Here is a 19230-nt window from a genome sequence, read left to right as displayed (position 1 = left end):
CTTGAAATGAGGCTTTCGAGTCTTTTAAAGGGAGGCCTCCGTGTCTTTTAAAAGGAGGCCTCCGAGCCTTTTAAAAGGAGGCCTCCGAGCCTCTTGAAAAGAGGTTTCCGATCCTCTTAAAAGAAGGCTTCCGAGTTTCTTGAGAGGAAGCTTCCGAGCTTCTTGAAAGGAGACTTCCGAGCATCTTGAAAGGAGGTTCTTTTTTTTCACCGTCGCTCCTCTTCAAGAAGAGAATATTAACATCCATTGCAGTTGCGGCAGCAGGGACATTTTCACAAAAAAAATCTGCTGTTTAATTACGATCCGTAGTTCATGCAGCATGGGACCGGATTTTTATTAGATGCGTGTGCGATTTGCAAACAAATCGTTCCTATTTAACGCCTTCGTAACGATTTCTTCCTATATGATCGCAGAAGTAAAGAATTGGGATTGGTTTTAACCTTGATTTAAAGGCCGTGAACGCCAGTAATCATAACTCAACGATATTCCGCTGGAAATCGCTCGCGTGATGTACGTTTCATTTTCCCGTAATTTAACAGGCATATCGGAATCGGGGTTTTCTGGCAGTACATCAAAAATCTGTTAAGAATGCTCTCCAGCTACGGATATTTGCATCATTACTTTTTTTCCCATTAGAATAAATTATTGAATGGTAGCAAATTTTCATTGATGTTCACAAACACAAACTTCATTGGCCCCACCGTTGTGATTCGAATAAATACTGACTTTTCGTGTGATATTACCAGTTTTCATCACTATCTGATCCCATTAATGGTTTTACAGAGTGTGCCATAACAACGAAAGTTAAAAATTAAGGACAATCTTCATGGAATTGAAAGCTAAATGCACTCGCGTTTTCAAGGGCACACCGCTCAATACCACATTTGTCATTTCTATTATTTCACGCATGCATTAATACAGCAAAGCTGAATTAATAAAAATGACAGTTATGCATTGCTTCCGTATTGAGCGGCGTGCTCTTAAAAACGCAAGTACATTTAGTTTTGGATTCCGTGAGGATTATCCTGAGTGATTATGAGTGAGGAAAGCTTTTAAATTCCTTATGATGTCGTTGAAACTTTTTATAGCGAATTCGAAGCTTTCGGCGAAGGGTTTGAAAGATTTGTTTAATTTGTTTGTTTGGCTAATTATTGACAATTGGGTCTTTTTGGGTATTGAGACTATTACATATCTTGAATCGATTATAAAAACAAAGCCTAAATCCAAAATATCATGAGTTTTGGAGCACAGGAACCTTTTTAAACCAATTTCGAAAATCCCAATGATTTCGCATATTGAATACCCCAAACTTGTCAATCTGTGAGCTAACTGCCATACAGTAAAATTTCCAAAAACTTTTAAACTTGAATTTAAACATCAAGTTTAGGATCTACTACGAAATATGTTGAAGCTCAGAAAAAGTGTTTTTTCGAATGAATAATAAAAATGAACATAAAACCCAATTGTTTTTCTCGCTGCAATCGTGGATGATGATATCATCGTCGATTTTTTTCTGTGAAAATTTTGAAAATTTTTCAGTGAAATTATTAAAGAAACTGAATTTTTCAAACAAAAATCGATAGATCGCGGAGAAATCGTAGCATGAACTTACCTGTCCTATATTAAGCTCCTGTGGGAATTGATTAAGCACTGCGCTATAACTATTTTTGTCCTCCTCTATTACTGATACGATAAGTGCGATAAGTTTGTGCCAAAAGTCAACATTCTCTAATTTTGGTCCATGGTCTTCGCCCTCCCGTTTCGCTTCGTTGGGGTCGACCTGAATAAGGAAAAAAGGTTCTATTACTTCTCACCTTTCCCGTGAAATGTCGATTCGAAGCACTCACCTGAAATTCTCGATTATACAACTCATAACAGTTCTCGAACAAAAACTGATACGTTGAGCGTAGACAAGCCTTCACGCAGTCCTTAACTACGGTGCTGGCTCTAGGTGGGCTCGACAGTTCTTGTACCTGTGGAATGCAGAGGGTTAGTTCGCTGGCACGGTTAAGCACGCGTTTACTCACCTTCATGCGGAAAAACGTAATACTGGTTAGCAGATCCACCGTGGACTTGAGATCCATCAGTTTCTCTTGACTGGAAGCGGGGAAGTTGTTGCGATACATCGATAGATCAATACGGAGAGAGTTGTGCAGCTGGTCAAGTAGTTTAACGAATTTCTCCTTCTGCAATTGGAAGGAAGCGAAATGATTGTGCATTGATCGAGATTCTAGAAATCCGGTGGTTACTTACGCCAAAGTTACTAGCAGCAAAGCGATCGCTGGCCGATACAGCAGTCGAAGCCGTCGTGTGTGCGTAGTAAGCATTAATGTTCGCTAATAAGGTACTCATCACTGCCGGGACGCCCGCGCACAGGTACTTGGTCGATAGACAATGGAAGTGCGTCATCGCTTGGTAGATGTTCTCGATGCCATACCGCATGGCGAACTCGTCCACTATTTCCTCGGGCGTTTCGTCGAAGTAGATCTTCCACCCGTCGTCGCCTTTCGTTTGCGGTAGGTTTACCTACGGGAGACGGCCGTCGATTAACTTGATAAGGCTCAAGGTTGATGAAAACTTACCTGTCCCAATGCTTCTTCACACAGGTAGTGGAATACATTCTCGTGCAGACAAGTGTACTGCACATGATAGGGAGCGACCTTCTCCTCGCCCTTGATTTCCACTGAAATGTGCAACCGAATCGCACCCGACACCGCTGATTTGTCCGTTCGCTTCTCCAAATTGTACCACACGTCCATCTCGCCGGACAGCGTTCGCACCTCAATGATTGTCTGCCCTAAAAAGTCGTCCGATTCGCGGGTTAACTTCTGTCGCAGTTTCGACTTCAGATCGTTGTCCTCGTCCCAGACGCGAACCTTGATACGATCGGATGAGTTGTGGCATTCGCTGCGCAAGACAAAACGAAATTTTGAAACAACTTTTTTCCAAACATTATTACCAAGTTACTTACAAGTTGAACTTCTCATTCCACACCGGGTTCAGCTCCTGCGGCATCGTTCGCGTCCGCTTCTTAACCTTGCTGACCTGAACGGTGACGTACGGATCGCTCGTTCCGCTCTTGTCCTTCGCAATCAAACCCTGCGCGCAGATCACGGTGATGGCGATCTTCGCGGACCACTTGCTCGTACCGTCCAGTACGCTCTGCTTGATCGCCTTCATGTGACCGGCGTGGCTCTTCTCCTCCACGTTGAACACCTTCCGGATGACTTCGAAGATCTCCGGGTGGTCCCGTTCCCGTTGCTTCATCCGCTCTTTCATCGCTGCGATCACAGAATTTGCCTTATCCTCGGCGGCACCATGTTTGGAACTCTTCTCGGAAGCACCGGCGAAGCACACTGCAATGGACGTGGGAAGATGATTTGCGTTAACACGTGGATTGTGAATTCGATCAGGTACGTACTTTGTAAACAATCTGCGTTCAACAGGTCCTTGCACTTCTCGTGGCACTTGACGGCACATTCCGTACATCTGGAAAGCGGAAGGGAGTTTTCATCCGTTCGGAACGGGGTTTGTGAAGGGAAGCTTACCTAACACCTTGCCGGGCGATGCCCCACAGCAGTCCTTCGCACTCGTAACAGTAGGTCGGGGAAGTTGCTGTCCACAGGACGAAGTTGTGCGGGGTTGTAGATGAGATCGGGTAGATTAACGCCTGCAAGGCCTTCTTGTAAACGTGCATTTTCTGTGGGGGAGGATAGGATGATTAAAAAGGTCCCAGATGTCCGGGGACTGAGGCATAAGCATTACCAGTTCTTCGTCATTCAGGGTGGCCCGTACAACGGATGTGAGCCCGGCCGCCTGCCGCTTCGTAGCTAACATTGTCTGTTGGAAACGCAAAGAAAACGATTAGCTTGGTAAGGCCGCGTCAACGGGGGATAACGACAATGACTTACTTTCAGGACCTGTTGGCGGGTTACGTTGGTTTACGTAGTGGTGGACAGTGGTGGTAAGAGGTTATGTTGGACACAAAGGGTACATTCAGAAGAAGACATTCAACGGTTCAACAACGTTTCGAAAGCAGATATTGGAGAGATACGGGTTTGATGCAACATTCGTTAGATCGGTAGTGACGCACCAAAAAGTGATCGCATAGCATGGTTAAAAGTAATTCCCTGTTATCAATGCATATTCCGGAGGACCTTTTTCATGGCACGAGGAAATCCAAGCTTGGAAACGATTATTGAAACTGAAGGCAACATTTTTTGTAGAATTGGTTTTCAATAGATGAGAGTAGCCTAAACACTCATAATTAGGATAGAAATTATTGTTACGATTAAGAGCTACCTCACAGGTGGAATACTATTCTAAAGAAAGGTGTAGCCACTTCTTACTGGAATCACCACATGGTTGAAACAATGATTTAGACCACCAATGAAGTAGCCCCTTGAAAAGATGACAATAAATTTAGAGGTGTGTGCCGCCGTGCTACGTCGCGTCGTTCTGATTAATAATTTTTCATGCTGGTTATGTTTTGTAGGAATAAAATGACGACAAATTGTTCGTTTTGATTCGAACCCAGAACATGACTCATATTCTAGGCACTAGCGTTTTAGTAACCTGAAACCAAAACTTTCATCAGCTTTCCCACAAATTACGCGTGACGTACGCACTAACTCTTGTCTTGCTCTTCCATCCCCATCAGGGATCACTTCTTCAATGCGTCCGCGAATGCTCCGATTTTTGACCTTCCAGTCCACCACCTTCACCTTAAGCTGCGTACCTGCACCCAAACTTACAAAATTCTAAATAATCCCCCAAAATACCTTGAGAACTTTTTTACGTATGGGCGATCAACAAGAGCACCCATACTGATTGTTTCACGATGCATGACTAATTATTTGAAAGATTCTTATCGTCATAGAGCCGTCAACATTTGGAATAATTTGCGAACTAATTGCCGACTTCAGCGCAGTCTTCATCTGTTCACAGAGAGTGTGTCTAATTTTATAAGAAATAGGTAGAATACATTGGCACTTGAGAAATAGTTATAGTTCCATATACTTTGAAAACCAATAGAGGTTACTTATGTGGCTATGTAGATTATTAATAAATAAGAATAATAAATAATAAGTCTCCCTCTGCCATGTCTTCAACATCCTGAAACTATTTGCAGCTGCGCGTAATTGCCAGAAGAAATTCCTTCAGCCACCGTTTCCGAAATTCATTGGTGATGGGACTGACCAGCTCCCAGTTACTTTGAAGTGTTGATCGAATACTCGTGACCTCTTGGGCATAACTTTTGAACCGGATGAGTGTCCCAGCAATAAATGGTTCGGCATCAGCCATTGGGGAGGAAGGTCGTTTGGCCGAAATGTGCATACGGCCAAAAATGTCTTCTTCTTCCATGGCTTAAGACTCCAACTGGAACTTTTCAACTATTTGCATTTCATAAGTTATTAATTGAATTCTACGGCTTTGCTCGTAAGGCTAATTGAAGGCCCCAATGCCGGGAATGCCATTTGGTCGAATAAGTTGTTTGGCTGAAATAATTCATTGGTAGAAAGAACCGAAAATGTCGATTGGTCGAACAGGTTAGATGGCTGAAAATGTCATTTGGTCGAACGCAGATATGGTAGCAGGTAACTTCTTAGTGACTTTATTTTAAGTCTAGGTCATTATTTTAAGTCTAGGCACTAAAATGTCACTATGTGCATCCGAAAGCCACTAAAGTCACTATTTTCGCACCGCCAAGTTGAAAAACAGTCAACTACAATTGGTTTGGTTACTGGTTTGAACTACTCTTCCATTTTCTTCTTTCTACTGGTAAAACCGGGTGAAATTACTTTTTTGCCTTTTTTGACACCGGAGTGGCATTTTTCAATAATGCAGTGATGTTTACTAACTTCACGAAATCCAAATAATAAACAACGATGTTATTCGCGTTTTAACGTATGTATAAAAAAACTGAGCAGTGTTTCCACACGTTGAAAGCTGTTCAAGCTTTCTGGTCAGGAAGCATTTCGGGAAGAATCAATATCCAACATTTTGCGAGCACTAATCACCGTCTCGATTAAGCTCAATCAAAAAGTAAGTAAAAAAGTAAATAAATTTAGCACAGACCATCCCAGAAGGCGTTTTGACCATGCGTCAAGAATTGGCTTCGCAAAACGAGATGCGAATCGAGTGCAGGAGGCCGTAGAGAAAAATAAGTCGCTTGATTACAGGCTTCTTTACAAAAAAAAACTAAAAATTATACTACGCTGCCGCATAGCCCATTTTTTCAAATAAGGATGATCACTTACTTCATTTATGCTCTACTTTAGATAAATAATCACTTTTCAGCCACTATTCTATTATTTTAGTCACTAAAGTCACTATTATTTATCCATAAATCCGTTACCAGCCCTGCGTACAAATCATATTACCGTAAATGTCGTTTTCCGAATATAGCATCCCGAGCAGGAGCGACGACCTGAGTTACTTCTCACTTCTGACTTCTTGATTCTAACTTCTTACTTCTTCCTGTGATTAGTGAGAAAAAATTATTATTTATTTCTTATTTTTTATTTCTCGAAAGAAGTGAGAAAAAACAAGTGTGAAATGAGAAATAAGTAGAGAGATTACTCACCTCTCATGTTTAATTTTTGCTTTTCATTTCACCTTATTGCTGTGGGAAGTTAGAATGAAAAGTGAGAAGTTAAAAGTAAAAGTTGAGATATTTCATTTCTCAATTTACACTTCCCACTGAAGTGAGAAGTGAGATGTTTTACTTCTCACTTCGAGCTATGAATTTTTATCTTTAATCATTTCTTATTTCTTATTTCTCATTTCTTATTTATCAATTCTCTTTTCTCACTAATCATTTTTTACTTCTCACTTCTCAGTTTTTACCAAAGCATTGTACACTTTTCACATTCACTGTTGTTCGACCAATTGATATTTACGGACGTATGATCCTCTCGATCAAATTCCCTTTTCGGCCATACAACATAATCGGTCATATGATCCGTTTGGCCACATGGCCCTTTGGGAAAGAATCATTTGGCCGAAAACCATCAGGCTCAAAGTTGTTTGGCCATATATGACATTTGGCCGAAATAGATATACTGCCAAAGATGGCAGGATGGCAGGTCGTTGGCTGCAAGGGTGGCAATGGAAAGTTCGTTTGGCCGAACAGGTCATTTAGTCGAAATTGTAGCTTGGTCAAAAAGGTCGTTTGGCAGAAAGACCGGTTGGCCAAATATATCATTTAAAAATAGTGAATATAAATAATATGAAGTAATGAATGAAAGGGTGTGAAATAAGAAATGAGAAATGGAAAGTGAGAAGTGAGAAGCGAGATGTTGCGTATCACTACTCTCTATTTCTCACTCCTCATTTCTCACTGTGAAAAGTGAGTAGTGCAAAGTGAGTAATAAGGGGTGAGAAGTTAAAAGTAAGACATTCAATTTCTCACTTCTCGCTGTGAAAATTGAGAAGTGCTTAGTGTAAAATGAGGAATGAGATGTCTCACTTCCCATTTTCCACTTCCCTTGTTATTTCGGACTAATCACTTTTCATAATCATTTCTCACTGTGAGCCGTGAGAAATGTGAAAAAAGAAAAATTACAATCACTTGTCACAGCGGGAGTGTGATGTGAAAAGTAAGAAGTTACAAGTAAGCAATGGGAAGCTACTAGTGCAACGTCTTACATCTCACTTCTTATTTCTTACTGTGAGGAGTAAGAACTAATAAGTGAGAAGTGAGTTGTCTTCTTCTTCTTCTGCTTCTTATTGGCATTACATACCCACACTGGGACAGAGCCGCCTGGCAGCTTAGTGCTCATTAAGCACTTCCACAGTTAACAGCTGCGAGGTTTCTAAACCAAGTTACCAGTTTTGCATTCGTATATCATGAGGCTAACACGATGATACTTTTATGCCCAGGGAAGTTGAGACAATTTCCAATCCGAAAATTGCCTAGACCGGCACCGGGAATTGAACCCAGCGTGGTCTTGCTTTGTAGCTGCGCATCTTACCGTACGGCTAAGGAAGGCCCCAGAGAAGTGAGATGGTTTATTGCTAATTTCTCACTTTTCACTTGTCATATCTATCTTCTTACTTCTCGCACTGAAAAGTGAGACGTCTAACTTGTAACTTCTATTTTCCCACTTGTTACTTCTTTCTGTGAAAAATTAGAAGATGTTTTGTGAGAAGTGAGGCACGGGAAGTAAAAATTAAGAAATAAGAAATGGGGTAGAGTCGTTTGGCCAAAACTCATTCGGCCGAATGCTACTAGACCGAACAAACCATTATGCGAAACCCATCTTACTAAAAGTCATTTGGCTCGGTGTTGAACTGCTGTAGATTAAAAAAACACTTTAATAAAGTTAAAAAAAAGTCATTTGACCGAATAGGTCTTTTAGACCAATAGGTCATTTGGCGTCTGCCTTCTCACTTCTTCTGAAAAGTGAGAAATAAAAAGATAGAAATGATTAGTGCGAAGAGAGGCGTCTCCCTTCTCACTTCACTTTTTTCACTTTTAACATTGAGAAGTGATAAATTATTAGTGTGACGTTTCATTTCTGAGTAGACGTCTCACTTCTCTTTTCGCATTATTAATTTCTTTCGAAAAGAAAAATGATTAGGGAGAAGTAAGAAGAGAGACGTCTCACTTCTTGCTTCATACTAATAACTTCTCACTGCGCAAAGTAACAAGTGCGAAGTGAGTAGTGAGACGTTTCACTTCTTATTTCGCACTACTCACTTTTCACAACCAGAAGTGGAAAGTGAAAAATGAGGAGTGTCAAATTAGGATTGAGAAGTGAGACATCTCCCTTCTCATTTCTCACTCCTTATTTCTCACTTATCACTTTTTATTGTAAAAAGTGTGAGGAGCGAAGTAAGAAGAGAGACGTCTCTCTTCGCAGTGAGAAGTGAGAAATGATGATTGAGAAGTGACTCATTATGTGTTTCTTGCTTCAAACTTATTATTTCTCACTTCTCATTAGGGTGTACTCATTTCTTATTTATCATTTCTCAGTTATCATCAATGAGCACTTGTTCGACTAAAATATATTTTGGGGCTATATGACCGACATATTCGGCCATACAACATCATCGGACGTATTTGTGATAGGGCAATTTGGCCGAAGACACTACGCCGAAAGTTTTATAGCCGAATATTTCATTTGACAGTAAAAGACTACTACCAAGAATGTCATTTGACCGAATAGATCGATTGGTAGTAATGGCTATTTGGCTGAAAGGATGTTTGCCCGAATAGGTAATCTGGCCTAAAGTGCCGTTTAGTCGAGAAGGTCGTTTGGCCAGAAATATCATTTAGCTGAACATCTGAAAGTCTCCTTAATAAAGACACACAAAAAAAAATTAGCTGAACAATAGTAAATGGAAATAGTGTGAAGTTTTGAATGATGATAGAAAGGTGAGAAATGAGAAGTGAGACGTCTTACGTATTATTTCTTACTACTTACTTCTCATTGTGAAAATTGAGAAGTTCGAGGCCTGGTGACATTTTGGGTTAAACAGTCCTTTCTGCCAAGGAACCAGTCAGGCCAAATGGCGTGTTTGGCCAAGATATCTTTGGCTGAATATTCAATTTGGCCAAGCAACATTTAATTTTATTCACAGTTCTTGGCTAAACTTTGACAGCTGAAATGATTACAGGGACTTTTTTGAGCGCCGCATTTTTTTTTTCAGAAATTCACGAGCCGTGGCTGGTGGATCTCGGTTAAAGCGTCAGCTGTCAGAGTGAGGCGAAAACAAAACTATCGACATGGAAATTTTCTAGGGCAATATAACAACAATAAGAAGCAAAAAAATGGTCTTTACTTGGCTGACGATAATTTTTATTCAATTCGATTTATAGTACGGAGAGCTCCCTACCAGGCTCGACCCATTTGGTTCATTTATCGCAAATATCACAATTGAACAACAGTGAATGAGGAATGCGTGAAGTTTTAATGATAATTGAGAAGTGAGAAGAAAGTAATGAGGTTTGAGCAATGACCCGTGCGAAGCGACAAATGAGAAGTGAGAGATGTCTTAGTTTCAATTTTTCGCTTCTCTTAAGAGGTGAGGATTAAGAGGTGTGAAGGTTCACTGTCACTGTCTCACTTTTTCGTTCTCACATCTCATTTGGTACTTCTGGCTTATCTATGAGAAGAATGAAAAGTGAGAAGAAGTATGGAAGATGTGGGATGGTAACTTCTCACTTCTTATCTGTAATTTATCACTTTTGTCTTTTTGGGGAAGGGCCGTTTTGACGAAAACCATTCGGTCGAACACAATTTGACTGAAGGCCACTAGGCCAAAAGTTGTTTGGCCGAATATACCATTAGGCCGAAAGGTTCATACATTCGAAAGGTCATTTGGTCGAATATGTCGTTCGGCAGAATATGTTTTTTGGCAAAATAGATCAATAGACGTCTCACTTATAACTTCTAAAAAATCATTACTCATTTCTCACTGCAAAAAGTGTGAAATGAGAAGTTAGAAATGATAAGTGAGAAGATAGAGAGAGAGAGTTTTTCTTCCTATTTCACTCTTCCCACTTTTCACAGTAATTAGTGAGAAATAAGGAGTGAAACGTATCTTTTGTTACTGTTCTTTCCTCATTTTTTATTTATCTGTGAAAGTGAGAATTACGAAGTTAGAAGTGAAACGTCTTACAACTCACTTTGCTTTTCTTTTCTTTCGCGCAAAGTGAGATACAAAACGTCTGACTTCTCACTCCTCTTACCATCTCACACCTCTAATCAGTTTTAACCGTGAAAAGTTACAAGGGCAAAGTGAGTAATGAGATGTCTCACTTCTCACTTCTCACTCCTCGTTTCTCACCTCCCACGTGGGAAGAGTGAAATAAGTAGAGAGGTATGAAGTGAAACGTCTCACTTTTTCCTTCTCACATCTCATTTCTCACTTCTAGCGTCTCATTTGGGACTTCTCACTTCTCTTTAAGAAAAATGAAAAGCGAGAAGAAAGATGGAAGATGTGAGATATAAACTTCTCACTTCTTAATTGCCATTGGTTACTTTTCTCATTTCGGGGAGGGGCTGTTTTGTCGAAAACCATTTGGCCGAACGCAATTTGGCTGAAGGCCACTAGGCCAAAAGTTGTTTGGCCGAATATACCATTTGGTCGAGCAGACTATTAGGCCGAAAGGTTCATACATCCGAAAGGTCATTTGGCCGAACAGCTCATCTGGCCGAATAAGTCATTTAGCCGAATAGGTCGTTCAGCAGAATATGTTGTTTGGACGAGTAGGTCAATTGACGTCTCACTTATCTCTTCTCAAAAATAATTTCTCACTTCTCACCGCAAAAAATGAGAATTGAGAAGTTTGAAATGGTGAGCGAGAAGAAAGACGTTTTTTTTCTCAATTCACACTTCCCACTTTTCACAGTGATAAGTGAGAAGTGAGACGTCTCTTTTGTCACTTCTCATTCCTAATTTTTTACTTATCACTTTTCGCTGTGAAATGTGAGTAGTGCGAAGTGCGATGTCTCACTACTCTCTTCTCAATTCTCACTTTCCACTTCACACTACTCATTTCTCCCTTTTCAATCATCATTTATCACTTCTCACTGTGAAAAGTAAGAATTGGAAGTAAGAAGTGAGACGTCTCTCTTCTCACTAATTTTTTCTCACTTCTCACTATAAAAAGTGAGAAGTGAAACGTCTCACTCTCACTAGTCACTCTGCACTTCTCTCTTTTCACAGTGAGAAGTGATAAATGAGCAGAGCGAAGTGAGAAACAAAACGTCCCACTTCTCACTCCTGATTTTGCACCTATCACTTTTAACCGTGAATAGTGAGAAATGCGAAGTGAGTAGTGAGACGTCTCACATCTCACTTCACTCAACTCACTTTTCACATTGAGAAGATATAAGTAAAAAATGAGGAATGAGAAATGAGAACCCAAGAAGCACACGCAACATCTTCCAAAAAGCACCTTGTTTCTATTCAGTTTCATTAAAGGCATTGGAAAAACATCAAAGCACGAAAAAAATCCATCAAGATGTCAAAAACGTTCGAGTTGTGATCAATGTTTCATCAACATTACAATGTAGTACGTGTTTGACATTTGAAAACAAACAACCAAAGAATACTGCACTTTATGTTGCAAACACGAAACAAAATCATTAATTGAATGGTGCTGTGGTAGAGTGAAGGACTATCAATCACAAGATCTATAATTCGAATCCAGTTATATTTTTATTTTATTTTTTCCGTTGTAGTATTTTGCAACAATATTGCAATTTTACTGCAATCGATGGATGTTTCCGTAGGCTCCACCTCTTGCGCTTTTTAGATTGCAAGAGAGTTATGTTTGATGGCACATACGCAAAGATTGTTTCTTTCCGAATAGTTGCAACACAGTGAAATGTTCAGTAGTGAAACAAGTTGTGCTGCTTGGGAAAAGAGACGTCTCACTCCTCACACCTCGTTTCTCACTCATCACTGTGAAACATGGGAAGAGTAAATTAAGAAGAGAGACGCCTCTCTTCTCACTCTTCATTTTTAACTTTTCATTTATCACTTTACGCAATGAGAAATGAGAAATGATTAGTGAGAAGTGATAAGTGAGACGTCAACTGACTTGTTCGGCCAAATGACATATTCGACCAATTGACGTATTCGGCCAAATGACTTTCGGCTTAATGGTTTGTTTGGTCTAGTGGCATTCGGCCGAATGAGTTATTTCTCAATGCTCACAGTACGATGCAATAATGGATAGTAAGAAGTGCGAGATAACAAGTGAGAAGTGGAAAACAAGACATCTCATCTCTCACTTGGCACTTAACATTTCTAACTTTTTACAATTGAGCAGTAAAAAGCCATTTCTCAATTTTCACAGTGAGACGGTGTGGCATCTCGCATCTCATTTATGTTTTCTTTCAGAGCATTTTTCATGTTTTACTTTTCATTTCTCAATCATCATTCATTACTTCATACTGTTCACACTCACTTTTGTCCGGTCAAACGACATTCTTGGCTTTATGAAAAGTAAGAAACGACTTTAGCGATCTTATCGCCAAATGGCCTTTTCCGACAAACACTTTTTCGACAAAACTGTAGCTTTGACCAAAAGACCTATTCGGTCATATGACTGTTTAAGCCAAACGATATTTCCGGGCAAACAACTTTTAGCTAATCGGCCCACCGCCAAGCGGCGCTTTCTTATTTGGCCGAAAAAGTATGGCTGAATAAATTTGGCTGAGATGGTCGTATGGCCGAACATGGAATTTTGTCGAACGGGTTATACGTCCGTAAAGTTTGTTTGTTAACCAATCGTATGACCAAAAATGTAGTTAAAGGGGACAATAGTGAATGTGAGAAGTGTGCATTGATAATAACTAAGAAGTGAGAAAAAAAGATGTGAGAAATGGGAAATGAGATACTTCACTTCTCACTTCTGTGAAAAGCAGAAAGAACAAAATGAGAAATGAGACGTCTCAATTTTCACTTTCTACTTCCCACTTTTAATTCTTTTTATAACATCCCTCTGTGAAATATGAGAAATGAGAAATGAGTACGAAACAAAAAAAGATCAAGTAAATAGTAAGAAGTCAGATGTGAGACATTTAACTTCTAACTTCTCAATTCTCACTAAATATGTTTCATTTATCACTGTAGAAAATGAGATGTGAAAAATAAGATGTGAAGAATAAGAAGTAATAAGTCAGAAAAGAGAAGTTAGAAGTGAGACATCTCACATACCTCTCCACTTTTCATTCCTTAGAAGAGAAGTGAGAAGTTACAGGTGAGAAACGAGATGTGACAAGTAAGATGACTCACGTCTCTCTTTTTACTTCTCATATCTTATTTCAAATTTCTTGCTTCGCGCAGTGAGAAATGAATAGTGAGACATCTAATTTCTCATCCTAACTTCTAATTGTGAAAAGCGCGAAATTGTTATTGGTGATTAAGAAGACCAGAAAAAAAGAACTGACAACTGGCAAGAGAGACGTCGCACTTCTCACTTTTAATTTTAAGTTCGCTTTGTGAAAAGTGGGTAGTGTTAAGAGAGGAGTAAGAAATGAGAAGTGAGAAATGAGGACTGAAAATTGAAGTGAGGATCGAAGTAAAGATATTTTTTCATTTCTCATTCCCACTTCTCACTGTGAGAAGTAATAGGCTAGATGTGAGTCGTTTCACTTGTCACATTACATTTCTCACTTGTTACTTCTCACTTCTCAGTCTTACTTTTCACTGTGATTTGTGAGATATGTAAAACCTTATTTAACAAGTGAGAAATAAAAAGTGGGGCGTCTCATTACTTCTCAGTTCTCGTTACTTATTCTTACTTCTTAAATTGTAAGATGGGAGATATGAGAATCAAAACTTGAGAAGAGAATGATGAAAAGTAAGAAATGATAAGTAAGTAGTGAGAATAATGGATTGAGAAATGAGAAGTGATTTGACCAAAAGTAAAATTAATTTTTCGGCCATATGTTCTGTTCAGTCTAACGACATTTTCGTCGAACTAGTTTTAAGCCCAATGATTGTTTCAGACGAAAATTTGATTCAGCCAAATGGAATTAGGTCAATTGAATTTTGGTCAAACGATCCTTTCGATTATCAACAAAACCGTCACACTCAAATACTGGCAAGGGACAATCTCCTTCGCGATTATGACACTGATTATGACAAACCCTTCTTTCAAGCGCAGCTTTACTTTTGAAATTATTTCGAATTTTTATGGGAACTTATTTGGATTTCTATGAGAAATTATTTGAAACTCCTAAAAAAATTCTCTGAATTATCCAAAAAAAATTCTGAGAAGTTTGAAAAAAAAATGTATTCACTGTTTCCTTAGTATGTTTTTTTCTGAAATTTTTTTTCATTGCAATTTATGAAAATTACCAAGCTAACTCCGACTACAAGTGCTGTTGAATTGACGCCTGAAGTTTTTCGTACCGGCGCACACCTCTAAATAAATTGTTTCACGTTAGCCATTATCAATATTTCTTTTAACAAAGTACCAACATTAGCATTTTCAAGTTGGAGATGATGGTCACAGGACATGCACTAAACAACGAATTCTACCCCAGATTTTGACCATTTTTGGTGTGTGTGTGTACACAGTTCATTCGTTAGTCAAAGGATACTCACCAATTCCGATACCAATGGGATCGACTTCCGCCGGGGACGAATATCCGGCATACTGTCGATGTTGCTGTAGAAAGTATTGTCTCCCACACTGCGAACGAAATAAAAAAAATCATATTAGGACCTCTACAGTATGTACCTTAGCGTTAGGAAACTCACCCATTTCCTCGTCCACTCTCGTTAGTTCCATTGCGCTTCTGCAGAAGAAAGATCGAAAACAATCATTAGTTCACATATCGTGTCCGTTGACTTTTCTAATAATGCTAAATCATTCTAAATCTAATTGAGGTTTATTTGTCGTTTATGATAACCCGAAAAAACCTACTCACATTTACCTCCGGTTCTTCCTTACCACCTACATCGACCTTCTTGAACAGACCAGGCTCGTCATCCGGTGCGCCCTCGTCCGCCACCTTCTGCTTCTCCTCGATTCGCTTCTCCTTCAACGTTTTGAGCAGTTTCCACTTGCTACCACCTTCACCATCTGCAAAAACAATGCACTTTCATTGCTGTCGCGAGCCGACTCGAACTAATCCACACAAACCCTTTCGCCCCGCCCCAAAATTCAAACCAAAACGGCGCTACACTTACCCATCGATCCTTCGCTTCCCTGCGCGCGAAACAGACTCTGCTTCCGCTGCATCGGCTGTTTCGGCCCTTCACCATCGTCGCCCTCTAAGGCCAGCTGCTGCAGCTCGTCCCCCGGAAACGGCAGTTCCTGTGCTTGTGCGTTGGTCGTTGTGCTATCGTTGAGTGTTGGGAACTCCGAGTCCGCCCCGTAGGGAGACGTCAGCTGCTGATCGCTGCCAGCTGGTGGGCACTGTTCTTGCAAGGGGGAAAACTCCTGCTGATCGTGCAGGTACGGAGCCTGCGCTACATCTGCTGGAGATTGTAGGGGTGGAGTAGTGGTGATGGTGGTTTCTTCTGATCACGAAAGGGGTTCAAGGGTAAACACAGGGGACACACAACACCGAGAAACACTGGACACCGGAGCGGGGCACTTACCTGCGGCTGCCGGTGGCGATACCTGCTGGTGGCCGGCAATGGAGGAAGTCGCGCTCGACGGTGGCGTCACCTGCGGAGGAACCTGCGGCGGTGGCTGCTGTTGCTGCTGCTGCGGTTCGTCTACGGATTGCTTGCTTGAGTCGAGCGAGAAGGAGCTTTTCATAGTGGCGAAGAACGCTTTGGATTTGGCGCTGATTATGCTATCGGAACTGTCCTGATGGGTCAGGTTCTTGTTGACCTTATTGAAAAAGCCTCCGAAGAGGTTGGTGTTGGCGGTGGAGGTTTGAAAGAAGCCACTGCCCTTGGGTTCCTGTTGTGGCTGTGGTTGCTGCGGCGGTGGTTGTTGGGGTTGGGACGGTTGCTTCTGAACTGGTGCAGGTGCGGGTGTTGGCTCTGGGACAGAAACAGGGACAGGTGCTGCCGCAGTCATAGTTTGCACTGGTTTGACTTGTGTTTGGGAAACGACAGTAGACGAAGAAGTTGACGCTTCGCTTACAACGGGTTTCGGCTTCGTCACATCCGCAGTGATCGAAGTGGTTGAAGTTGCAACAGTCGAAGCAGGGGGAGCTGTAGCCTGGGCAATCGGTTTGCCATCAGCTAGGGCAGCTATGGTGGATGGAGCTGCTGATATGGGTGGTAAAGATATCTTTTCTTGCGGAAGAAGCACTTCCTTCGATATGGCTGCGGTACTTTGGTTGAGTTGGTTCGACAGTTGGGCAGATATCACGGCAGTCGTGGACTGTTCGGCTGTTGCTATTACAGGTGGAAGCGTCATACTGTCCGATGCTTCACTAATCCCGGATGAGTTCATCGACATATGAAAGAACGATGATGCTTCCGATGTTTCCGGAATGTTGGAGATCGTGGATAGAGTAGAAAAGTCCGGCAAACTAACCGGCGCGTCAGATGTGGACAGCTGTAGGGAAATGTTCGGAAACATTGACATGCCGTCGATGGAATCGGCAAACCCGGAGTCGGTGATGTCCAGCGACGGAAAAAACATTCCGTCCCCTAGAGTTGGTAAACTGGACTTCCGCGACAACGATTCGTAGATGGCTTGCATTTCCGGGGTGTCGGTGATGGTGGTCTGTCCCGGAAGTGGTGTGAACATCGGCGGGCTCGAGGCAGTTTCCGTTACGCTAGGCTTTCTAGCGATGGTTTGGAAGATCGATGTAGATTCGGTCGTTTCGATTGCGCTTGGCCTTCGGGGAACCGTCGCGAACATTGACGGTTCGAACGGTTCCGTGATACTTGGCTTTCGCGGTAGATCCGTAGCGATCGGTATACTTGGTTTCCTAGCTAATGACGGGTGTACTTGGTCTACGATGCTCGGTCGTCGAGCTTCCGGGGCTATCAACACGGGGCCCGCTTCCGTAACGCTTGGTCGTCTCGGCTCGAATGCGCCATTCGTGGCTGCCGTTTCGAGAGCTTCACTAATATTCGGTTTCATCGGCACAGTTGGAAAAGGTGGAAGCTGTTCGCCCTGGTTGATCATAATACCAGCCATCTGCACAGCTTGCCCCGCTAGTTTGGCTTCAACCGCTTCCTTAAAGCTTTGGCTAAATATCGACTCCGTCTCCCCGTTCAAATTCGTAAAGGTCATCGCAGTCTCGGCACAAGGTTTACTGTTCATCAAATCTGCGAAGCTAGGCTTGTTCATCATATTCTCCGAAAATACGTTACTTTCCTTCGCTTCCCGCACCAAACACTTCTGCATTCCGAAAGGTGAAAATTCTATCAACTTCTTTGGCGAAACACCTCCAAACCCATTCGCTGGATGGATCATGTTCAGATTGAGCTTAAATTCGTTGTCGATGGTTCCATTGCTATCCTGGATGCTGATTGTCCCGTTATCCACCGTCAGTAGGTCATCGTTGTTCAACGAAGCAATTCCTTCAGCGTTCGGCAGATGAAGGTACTTGTTGAACTCCTTCTTCGGACTGACGCCGCTTTGTTTGTTCTGCAGAATCAGTTTCTCTCCCCCCTTGGTATCCCTGGCCAGTGGCGAAAACTCCTCCGCAAACACCTCTCGCAAATCGTTACAGTTCTTCGCCATGAACGTTCTAACCTTCTCGACCTCCTCGCTGCTTAGCGACGCAACGTCTTCGTCGTCCAGCACTCGCGTGATCAGTTGCTTCACGTCGTCATCGCGGAGCTTTTCGATCCGCTCCGCAACGAACTGCTTGGCCATCGGCGACCCGTACTCCAGTTCCAGTTGCTGAGAATGGTTCAGAAATGATGCCCTGAGTTGCTCTTCGATCATCGCAGCGTCGCTAGCCGGCTCGATTTCCCTCAGAATTCCCCCGTTTGCGGCTTCCATCGTCTGCAGGAACGGATTGGTGGAGATTTGCTGCGGGTATCGAGGCGGGGCCTGAGCTTGGGCCAGCTGTTCTTCGGGAATGTTGGACAGGTTCCTCCGCATCAGCCAGTACTCCGGATCGTGCACGGCCATTTCCTCGGGCATCGTCGCCGGATCGTATCGCCATCCAACGTCGTACGGGGGATAGGGTGGGTACGGCGCCATGTGCTGCTGCTGTTGATGGTGCAGGTAGGCCTCGTCGATGCAATCCCGGTACTGCAGCTCTTCTTGGAGGCGCGACTGCTCCTGCAGAGAAAACTCGTGATGCTTGGCGTACTCCGGAATCATGTCCAGGTAGGCCTTTCGGTTTTCCTCCATGTACTGCAGGTTCTGCACGATCCGCTGCTGGGACACGTTCAACGTCTGCAACTTGAAGACCTTCTCCGCCATTTTGTTGTACTCTTCGTTGAGCAGGTTCAGGGCCGCCCAGGCGAACTTCAGCTCCGTATCGAGCAGATCGATGTTGGTGGCGATCTTGTCGGTGTAGTCGTTGATGATGAAGTCCTGGTGGAGATGGTGCAGATCCTTGAGACCGTGGCTGGCGTACAGGTCTTGGGACTGCTTGCTCCACAGGTACGCCGCCATCACCTCGTTCTCGTCCATGGTGGAGTCGGCAGCACAGTAGCGGGAAGCCGTCGGATCAAAGTAGGCACTGAAGTGTGGCGACGGCTGGCGGCTGCTAAATCTAAAATGTAGAAGTAGGCAATGATGATTAAAAGATTTTATGAACTGTTTGCGGTTGATGAGGAACTGGGAAGGAGGGGATCATTCCTTTGATGCCTCTTAAACAATCG

At 42.3% G+C, this 19230-nt stretch overlaps 1 protein-coding gene across 13 annotated transcripts in view; it reads right to left on the bottom strand.

Annotated features, from left to right (window-relative positions):
- Nucleotides 1-19230, bottom strand: part of LOC134207909 (protein unc-13 homolog B) — a 332680-nt gene that overhangs the window by 14151 nt on the left and 299299 nt on the right. For 4 of the 13 annotated variants that reach the window (XM_062683973.1, XM_062683974.1, XM_062683972.1 and 1 more), the window contains exons 4-14: nt 15232-15269; nt 15076-15163; nt 3766-3840; nt 3549-3700; nt 3422-3489; nt 2972-3356; nt 2583-2907; nt 2254-2526; nt 2028-2186; nt 1848-1973; nt 1613-1780 (exon numbers count right to left, since the gene is read on the bottom strand). In XM_062683973.1, coding sequence (XP_062539957.1) covers nt 1613-1780; nt 1848-1973; nt 2028-2186; nt 2254-2526; nt 2583-2907; nt 2972-3356; nt 3422-3489; nt 3549-3700; nt 3766-3840; nt 15076-15163; nt 15232-15269 — 1857 coding nt within the window. Of the gene's footprint in view, nt 1-1612; nt 1781-1847; nt 1974-2027; nt 2187-2253; nt 2527-2582; nt 2908-2971; nt 3357-3421; nt 3490-3548; nt 3701-3765; nt 3841-15075; nt 15164-15231; nt 15270-15401; nt 15557-15663; nt 15997-16077; nt 19122-19230 lie in introns of all 13 variants that reach the window. The other 9 variants (XM_062683962.1, XM_062683964.1, XM_062683971.1 and 6 more) reach the window with 6 other exon arrangements.

This window comes from Armigeres subalbatus, chromosome 1 (assembly GCF_024139115.2).
Source record: "Armigeres subalbatus isolate Guangzhou_Male chromosome 1, GZ_Asu_2, whole genome shotgun sequence".
Lineage (NCBI taxonomy): Eukaryota > Metazoa > Arthropoda > Insecta > Diptera > Culicidae > Armigeres > Armigeres subalbatus.
Note: the sequence above shows the minus strand (reverse complement) of the source record. Positions and strands in the feature narration are given on the sequence as shown.